Source organism: Coregonus lavaretus (assembly GCF_964263955.1).
Source record: "Coregonus lavaretus genome assembly, chromosome: 2".
Lineage (NCBI taxonomy): Eukaryota > Metazoa > Chordata > Actinopteri > Salmoniformes > Salmonidae > Coregonus > Coregonus lavaretus.
In genome coordinates, this window is record NC_139989.1 from 48,041,506 (window position 1) to 48,051,410 (window position 9,905).

The following is a 9,905-nucleotide window of genomic DNA, read 5'->3' on the forward strand; positions in this document are numbered from 1 at the left end:
TTGGAATTGTGTTGGAAATCAGGTACTGACATTATTCTGCAATTAAGATACTTGGGTGCATATTAAACAATGGAATTTATAAAAATCAAAGGGTTGTAGGGTTAGAAGGCTTTGTTTATGGGTATTTTAGTCTGAAGTTGACTACTTGCATTTGATGGGTTGTGGTAAGATAGCCAACACTAATTGATAAATTGGTGACATAGGAATAAAAATTGGTTTTAATTATTCATGATTTTTAATTGAATTGTACAATAAGATTTTTGGAGGTGTTAGGTTTATATTAATAATTAGAGGGGGGAAGCCATAGGCTATACAGTCTAAAATAATTAACAATAAAGGAATATAAAAGGGTTGATATAGGGGAAAAATAGTAATCCTTTAACTAAAGTAGTGTTAGAAAAACTAATGGCAGAAGTTAGTACACCTTTCTCACATACGGATTCAACAAAAAGACACCCACCTTATGAGAAGGAAGTAGAGCTTAGGGAGTAGAGCTTAGGGATGTTTATTCTCAGCTTCCAGTGATCATCCAGGAGGGTGATTATTACATCAGAGATGAAGATGAACGAATAATAGATAGAGGGCAAGCAGAAACGACCAGAAAGATGAATCCAAAACTCCAGAAGGAAGAAAAACCAAGATGTCTGGAAACTAAGAGAAGGATACAAGAGATTCGAGTTCAGATGAAGAAAGCGATGAAGATTTGGAGATTAAAGGTGCTTTATGTTCAAGAGGATTTTATCCTACAATGACTAGCAAAGAAGAAATAGAAGGAGATATAGACCGAGGCTTATCAGGCCTGGAGGAAGCGACGACTTTGGGAGAGGTAAGAGAGCTAGAGGAACAGCTCGAGACGTTGAAGAGACAAGGAGAAAACCTGCTGAGAACATTTTTAAACCCAAGAATTGGAGGAGAAGAAGAATACATTGAGGCCAAGATGCTGAAGAAAAGTAAGAAGATGATGGAAGATGATATTTTGAGGACAGAACTTAGAATATAAGCTTTTGAAGAATCCTGATATGTCAACAGCAAGAAAGAACAGATCAAGAAACTCTCAGAAAACTCAATCATACAACTGGTGGAGAAGAGAAGCTTTGGTTATGAAGAATCAGAGTGAACCAAATCAACAATCACTGTTACAGCTTCAACTGAACAATATCAAATGCAATTGTACCAGCCAAGGGGGGTACCAGATACCAGATGTTCCATATCCACAGCCAGTTTCTGGACAGACACAGAATTGGAGAGGAAGAGGACGAGAAGACTTAGAAGGAGGAGGAAGATTTCAGCTACACTTCCAGCAACTTTCAGAAGACTGTTATAATTGTGGACAGATTGGTTACTTTACCTGTGAGTGCAACAAGTCAGGAGGAAAAAACAGAGAACATTTTTAAGGAAGATACAGGGGCAATTCAAGATCACCTGTTCTCCAGGTGAACCCTAAAGATTCTAGAGTGCCTAGAAGATCCGGAAGGGGGGTGTCAGCTGAGAGCATCGATTAGAGAAGAAGAGAAAATATCCAACAATTGAAGTAAAAACAGGACTATGAGAAGTGATGGTGAATAGTGGAAAAACTTATCTGGGTTCAGCCTAAAGAGGTTAAACATATCACTATGTAAAGTTAACTAATTAGGATAGGGATTTGAGGTAGTAAACAGTTAATTACTCTTAAGATACTCATATTAGAAGATACTGTTATTGCAGTATTGGAAAGAGATGCATTGTTTATTCTGGGTTACATTCTTACACTAAGAGATTTCAGGCTAGGCTAAAAGGTGTTTAGTCGTTTGCCAAGTCTGTGTGTGAAGAAGTCAGAAACAGGTGGGGACTGTCCCAATCACGTATTCTAAAAATTGGTGGTAAAGGGATTTTGTGAATAAATCAGTGGAAAAAGTTTAAAGGTTAGGAGGAAAAGATTAGATTAAAATAAGTTAGGAGAACTAGGTTGAAGGAACTCTAAGACAGTAAGCTAAGTTTCAAAGTTAGTAGTAAGAGAGAGAACAATGGTGAAGGACACTTTAGAGTAGGGAGATCAAGGTAATTATAGGTGTATTTTTTATAATCAGAAGTTTGAAAGTCAGGGATTAGAGAAAGGACTGAGAGTGGGGAAAAAGTGACACTAGTGGTGATAGATGGAAGTACAAGCAAAGACAACTTTTCTTTGGGGAAAAACTAGAAGTAACTAAGGACATTAACACTTCAGTCTATTATAACAACAGTGAGAAGCAAGTTAACTCTTTCAACATTGATAGTTATTAAAGTCATAAATATATCGCATTTGATTATAAGGGAACCAATACAGCACCAATTTTAGGGAAAAAATACTTATTAGGGTTAGGATGGGGACGTTTCTCCCCCATGGAGAGATAATTATGGAGAATAAGTATTGTTATCAGGACCAGGAGTAGAAGCTGTTACACAGTCACCAAAGGAGTTCAGGAGGAGTAGATTACAGTAGTCACTCCAACAGTAAATAATACACAGAGTATATTGGTAGCTTTGCCACTAGAAATAATTAAGGTTAATACATCAACTACTTTAATGGTAACTTTGGAAGGGATTAATGATACGATGGCACTAGCAAATGTAGGAAGTATGACACCGACAACAACTTTTCTGAAATTAAAGGGGGTAGCAAGAAGGACTCATGGGTTATGTTACGGATGGAGAGTGCTGTCAATTATAGTACGAATAGGGTTAAAATAGGAGAACAGATAGTAGTAGAGAGAATATAGATTCATCATGGAGGTACAGGATGAGGTCTTTGATTTTAATGACAGACAAGGAGAGGTATCTGATCAGTACCGCTCGTTAGGGAAGAGAGAAACTAAAGGGAGTGGTTTGATGCTTCTGTTGTGAAAATTAGAGATAGATGGGCAGGTTCCAGCAGCTCATTCTGTAAGATCAGGGAGGAATCTTGAGGGTCCATGTCTGTTGAGAATTTAGAGACGGTCGCTCGACCTCTATCAAGTATGTGTCAGTCTTATGCGTTGTCATGACTGTGGTAGCAGCAACAGTCAGTAACAGATAAAATAATGTCATTGTCAAAACATTTGTTTAAGCCTAGGGTTAGGTGTTATTGGATTAAGTGAATTAACTTGTGTGAATTTGTTGGATGGTAAAGTAAAATCAGGTAACAAGCAAACCCTGAAGCATTTGAGGTGTAACCATTGAGGGCTAAAAGTTGTTTTTGTTCTAATAAAACATATGAGGTAAGGGGTATGTTTATGGGAATATCAGATTGTGATGATTATATGATGACTTTGGATAAGCATGAACATAAGGTTAGAGATGACAAATATAATGTAATTTTTATGTACCAGGTAGTAGGAACAGCAGGACTTTGATGGTTAAAAGATTAGCTTTTGCCTGACAATGTGACTATGGGGAATTTTAGAGATATTTAGAGGGTTTGTGGTGATAAAGCATATATATTCTTACATTATGGATAGACAGGATGTTGTTACATGTCAACGTTGAAGCTTCCATATGAGGTTTTTACCATTATAAGAGGGATAGCACCGGACACAGCTAAATCTAGGGTTAAAAGGGTGACACTACATGTCATAGTCTTCAAGCCTATCATTGAAGGATGAATCTAAGGGAGAAGGGGGGACTTTTTCCATGGTATGGTGTAACATTTGGGAAGATCCTATTGATGATAATAGATATACTTTGAGTCCTGATAGTTCAGATAGTTATATATGCATTGAAGAATATAAGGGATGCATTTGGGAGATCTGAGAAGACTTGGTTGCAAGATCAGTTAGGCCCAGTAGGGGCAGTGATGGGTCAGATTTTAGTTTCAGCTTTGATAACACTGTGTGATGTTTGTAATTTGTTACTGATCTTTGAGAAAGCTATGATATTGAGATAGGTTGGAGAGTGATGCCTGGAGACAACACTCAGATGCCGGTGTTGACTGTTCCTGATCTGGATAAAGATGGACAAGTGGAACTGAATGGATAAATATCATTTTTGATTATTTGATCATTTTTCAAAAAAAATTTCTTCAATATTGGGGTGATTTTGGTATGATTTATGAATCAAAGGGGGGAATAGGTTTATGTGATTCATGCATCATTTATATATCATTGTTATATTCTTAGTTGATATTGATGTTTAATTTGAAAGTGTTTGTTTTGCAAAAGATACTGTTTGGTCGTTTCTTTTTCTTCCAGAAGCATTTGGGGGAACATATGGAGATTGAAATACTCAAACAACGACAATATGAAGGGACAATATGACTGGAGGAGATGAAACAAGGAGGGTGTGGCCGATTCCATCATCAACAGTCCATTGGAAGAGGAGACTACGGGGAGATGAAGTGTAGTGGACTACATTCCAGTGTCTGCAATGAAATATAGACATGTGTAATACATAATTTGTGTCATAGCCTTAGGGATTAATTTTTGTAGAAGGATATTTGATGTTATTGAATACATGTGAGGATCTTAGATGTTTTTGTTTATTTCGGTGAATGCTTAGGGACAGAGAGGCTAGGCAGGGAGAGGTTCACTGTAAGGTCCAATGGGTTGACCAGCCTTACAATGGATATTTATTGGATAGGATTTTGTTTGCAGGGGCTTACATGTGTATTTAATTGCATCATAGTTTCAAATGCATTTACATGGTTTATGAGGTTATCTGGAGTACCGAAGGTGGTTGCCTGGGGCAGAGGGACCGTGAGAGAATTTTACTGTCTTGATTGATGGATGGAAGGTTGCCGGACAGTTTTTCGCTCTTACACTCCATAAAGATTTGTTCATATGTCATAGTAATGTATTCACACTTCATAAAGATAGTAATGTATTCACACTTCATAAACAGTTATTCATATTTCATAGAAAGGTATTTACACTCTAGAGGAGAATGTTTTTGGTTTAATGTTAAACCTACTCAATAAGATAAATTGTTACTAGTCATAATCCTATTCTGTTTGTTTTCGAGACTGTTCGTCTCGAAGGGGGGAATATCGTATATGAAGATTATGTCTTTGTTAAATGTTTTTCATGAAGAAATGGAATGTTGTTTATGTTAGTATATGTTTTAGTGTAACGTCACGTACAACAGACAGGAAGTGGGTTGTAGACAGGGGAGACTGGTGATTGGCCAGAAGAGGGAGCTTCATTGTTTATAAATAGGGGCTAGACTACAGAAAGGGCAGAACGAGCAGCCATTCTGAGGCGTCGCTCTCCGGGTGTCATGTCACCTGTAACTTATGCTGTAACCTCGTGATTTTAATAAAAGCCTCTAACACGATGCAGCATAAACGGACTCTTTGTTGACAGCAATAATATGCCACCATTCACCCGATACGACATGTGTGTGATTGACAAGACAAGACAAAGGTGATGATGATGGGGCGGCAGTGGTTAGTAATCTGGAGACTACAACTAAAGCCCCTTGTGGACCTATGTACACCTTGGAGCAGGTTTGCCAAAAGGAGGCCAATGTCCATCATCTCCATTCTAGATAATGTTTGATTTTACTGAAACAAACTGGGTCAGTCGATTTAAAACACTTCAACTATATTTCTAATCATGCCCTGTTTGGGACAACAGGACTCATCATATTGATTGATTTGAGTGTTTGATAATGATATCCCACTTTGCAGGAATCCTCACAATTGTCAGGGGAAATGTACCTATTTGACAGAGAAATGCAGTGTGTTGTTATACTGTGTACTCAACAGGTACTTTTGACATCTCTCACAGCAGCCCACACAACATGTGCAACAAGGTCAGTCCATCTAAAACACTTCACATATCCTCGCACCTGGATAATGCATTAGTGATGTGAGTTTGACACCACAGGAGTCATGTGGATTGATTTGAGTGTTTTATAATGACAGACATTTTACCCTTCACTCATTTTACCTCACATTGGCATAGAGGAAATTGATAGGAAATGTGTCACATCAAAGTGTTGCTTTATACAGAACAGTTGGATTGGAATTCGCACGGTATGTGTGGGTGTTTGTATGCAGAGAGGGAAGAGTTGTGTATGGTTGGTTTGACAGTCCTCTCTTGTGGGATGACTCTGCCCCCTTGTGGTACACTGAGAAAGAACTACAAATGCAATTTGAATGATGAGTTCCCATTCTTTTACTGTCAATGCCATGAGTACCCTCGGTGGTCTGGTTCGTTTTTAAATTGAGAACATTTCTAGTACAGACAACAACACAGGTGACTATATTTGCTAAGGTATAACAAAACGTATATTTTAGAATCCAGAACACTCCCTTCTAGCCATGTTTTGACATTGCATTGATGATTATCTAATCAGTCTAATCAGTGCTGACTAGCAAAGAAAGCAACAAGATAAGACCGGCTTAATAAGCAAGATTAGTCAAGGCGAGATCAGTCAACTCAACAATACAATTTAGAACAACTTTATTACTCATCTAACAGCAATACTATTGCCATCAGTAAACACTTTCACCAGCAGGGAGCAGTATTCTACTGTATATACAGTGGGGAAAAAAAGTATTTAGTCAGCCACCAATTGTGCAAGTTCTCCCACTTAAAAAGATGAGAGAGGCCTGTAATTTTCATCATAGGTACACGTCAAATATGACAGACAAAATCAGGAAAAAAAATCCAGAAAATCACATTGTAGGATTTTTTATGAATTTATTTGCATATTATGGTGGAAAATAATTATTTGGTCAATAACAAAAGTTTCTCAATACTTTGTTATATACCCTTTGTTGGCAATGACACAGGTCAAACGTTTTCTGTAAGTCTTCACAAGGTTTTCACACACTGTTGCTGGTATTTTGGCCCATTCCTCCATGCAGATCTCCTCTAGAGCAGTGATGTTTTGGGGCTGTCGCTGGGCAACACGGACTTTCAACTCCCTCCAAAGATTTTCTATGGGGTTGAGATCTGGAGACTGGCTAGGCCACTCCAGGACCTTGAAATGCTTCTTACGAAGCCACTCCTTCGTTGCCCGGGCGGTGTGTTTGGGATCATTGTCATGCTGAAAGACCCAGCCACGTTTCATCTTCAATGCCCTTGCTGATGGAAGGAGGTTTTCACTCAAAATCTCACGATACATGGCCCCATTCATTCTTTCCTTTACACGGATCAGTCGTCCTGGTCCCTTTGCAGAAAAACAGCCCCAAAGCATGATGTTTCCACCCCCATGCTTCACAGTAGGTATGGTGTTCTTTGGATGCAACTCAGCATTCTATGTCCTCCAAACACGACGAGTTGAGTTTTTACCAAAAAGTTATATTTTGGTTTCATCTGACCATATGACATTCTCCCAATCCTCTTCTGGATGTACTCTAGCAAACTTCAGACGGGCCTGGACATGTACTGGCTTAAGCAGGGGGACACGTCTGGCATTGCAGGATTTGAGTCCCTGGCGGCGTAGTGTGTTACTGATGGTAGGCTTTGTTACTTTGGTCCCAGCTCTCTGCAGGTCATTCACTAGGTCCCCCCGTGTGGTTCTGGGATTTTTGCTCACCGTTCTTGTGATCATTTTGACTCCACGGGGTGAGATTTTGCGTGGAGCCCCAGATCGAGGGAGATTATCAGTGGTCTTGTATGTCTTCCATTTCCTAATATTTGCTCCCACAGTTGATTTCTTCAAACCAAGCTGCTTACCTATTGCAGATTCTGTCTTCCCAGCCTGGTGCAGGTCTACAATTTTGTTCCTGGTGTCCTTTGACAGCTCTTTGGTCTTGGCCATAGTGGAGTTTGGAGTGTGACTGTTTGAGGTTGTGGACAGGTGTCTTTTATACTGATAACAAGTTCAAACAGGTGCCATTAATACAGGTAACGAGTGGAGGACATAAGAGCCTCTTAAAGAAGAAGTTACAGGTCTGTGAGAGCCAGAAATCTTGCTTGTTTGTAGGTGACCAAATACTTATTTTCCACCATAATTTGCAAATCAATTCATTAAAAATCCTACAATGTGATCTTCTGGATTTTTTTTTCTCATTTTGTCTGTCATAGTTGACGTGTACCTATGATGAAAATTACAGGCCTCTCTCATCTTTTTAAGTGGGAGAACTTGCACAATTGGTGGCTGACTAAATACTTTTTTTCCCCACTGTATGCAATGCAATTGAAGCAAGCGTACAACGTTGAAGACAAAGGATGAACAAGATGAGAATGGATGAATACTTCTTAAAGTATTCTCAAATCTCAATGAACAGTGATTTTCAGTTTAAAATGCAATTGTATTTATTGTAATTTGTTTGATATTTTGCTTCTCAGTATAAAAAGTTAACATACTGTATATCCACTTTGGCCATGGCAGTCCAGGTTTGATTTATCTTCACTCAGTGAGAGAAAGGCCCTGGTCCATCCTGTGTAGATGTGCCCTGACCAGGAAAGCCCTTTGCCCTACTGTAGTTCGACGTCCCATGTTCAGTAAAAAACCTCCTGACCTTCCCATGAGTAGTCCTATGTTATGAGTATGAGTCCAACCAGGATGAAGACCCACATCAGTCTGCTCCTAGTCCTTGTCCCTGAAGAGATACGATCCTCCCCTCTGGAGTAGGGCAGCAGTTTGTGAGAGCTGTAGGTTCCACTACTAGGTATCCACAGGGAGCAGTTGTAAGGCTCAGTCCCAGCCTGGGTAGGAAGGGTACTCCTTATATCAAACAGCCCCTCTTCATCCTGCTGGCTTTCTGTGCTGGCGGACTCTGTTATATTCTCAGAGCCCAGGAACCAGTGTACTGTGCCTTCTGGGTAAACTCCAAAGAACTGGCACTCAACCTGAGACTCATTCTGGAATACTTTGTGCTCAGATGTCCTTAGGCACTCTGCAATGTTGAGGGAAAAATAGGATGAGTATTGAGTAATTCTCAAGTAACATTCACATAGCTGGAGTGCGTCTTTAACAATTTAATTGCCATATTTGTGTAATATTTGTCTGACTTGCCTATATGTGTCATTGTTGCAATTGCTCCCATCCTACAACAGCATCATCATTAGTTTTATATGAGCATTATTCCTATACAGTATACAAACCTTGCAGTGTCACAGTGGTACTGGCAGCTGTGATCGATAGGTTGGAGCGCAGTTTGCAGACGTAGTTACTCTGACTGGACGGCATCACCTGAGTCAAAGTGAGTGTGAGGCTGTTGTTTGTGTTGTCACACAGGACCCCAGGAGAGGGGAATACACCAGTGGCATTGACCACACACAGCTCTTTCATTTCCCTTGAGTCTACCCAGGAAAAGAGAATGATCTTGAGTGGCCTCGATGAGATGATGTCACACTGCAGGGCCACATTCTGATCACACTGAGCCTTTACCTCAGCACTGGTTCTCAGCTCCACTTTATCTGTGACTGGATGGATAGAGAGGAAAACTGTTATATCTCCAGGTTTTGGAAGCTTTCCATGCTTACGCACACTGTATCTATATTGTGGCCATAGCCAGTTCAGCTAGAGAAGAAGGAGTTGTGAGAACTTAAAGACATTTTGTTTCTGTAGAAAGCAGATCATCTCTACTCAGGTCTTCTCAAGGTGAATACTACAGATTGCATCTTTCTCTTTATCAAGGTCCTAGCCAGACAGCATGGATCTTTTGAAACAATCCCAGACACAAAAAATGCTTTGTACTTTATAATACTTAGAAATGCCTGTTTTATAGCAGGATCTTATCCAATATTATTTGGAATATGTCTGTACTTTCTGTATTTGCTGGATGTGACACATCCTTACTAAAAGACAAACAATTGTTCCCTTAAGCAGCTTTTTTGCCTGGTAAAAAACAGCCAAAATATGTTTTTGTGCACTGTCTCACAATGTTAACAACCACTTACTTTCACTGTTGACAACTGAAGAGAGCCAGAAGGCTAAGACCCAGCCAAAAAGGACCTCTGTTTTTCTCTGTTTCATCTGCATTTAAATTGACATGAGTTACTCCAGACGGCACAGTT

At 39.5% G+C, this 9,905-nt stretch overlaps 1 protein-coding gene across 1 annotated transcript; it reads right to left on the reverse strand.

The window, feature by feature from the left end:
- Positions 1–8,136: 8,136 nt before the first annotated feature.
- LOC311148536 (uncharacterized protein) lies at positions 8,137–9,106 on the reverse strand. The gene is made up of 2 exons (XM_084185517.1): positions 8,991–9,106; positions 8,137–8,782 (listed from the first exon to the last, which is right to left on the reverse strand). The coding sequence occupies exons 1-2, from the start codon at positions 9,073–9,075 to the stop codon at positions 8,421–8,423; spliced, it is 447 nt and encodes a 148-aa protein (XP_084041643.1). The 5' UTR covers positions 9,076–9,106; the 3' UTR covers positions 8,137–8,420.
- Between the last annotated feature and the right edge of the window lie 799 nt (positions 9,107–9,905).

Bases quoted from the DNA above. Each gene is read 5' to 3' on its own strand.
- LOC311148536 (XM_084185517.1), bottom strand. From the start codon at position 9,075: ATGCCGTCCAGTCAGAGTAACTACGTCTGCAAACTGCGCTCCAACCTA. The intron at 8,783-8,990 runs GTTTGTATACTG...TCAACATTGCAG, and splicing joins TACCACTGTGACACTGCAAG to AGTGCCTAAGGACATCTGAG.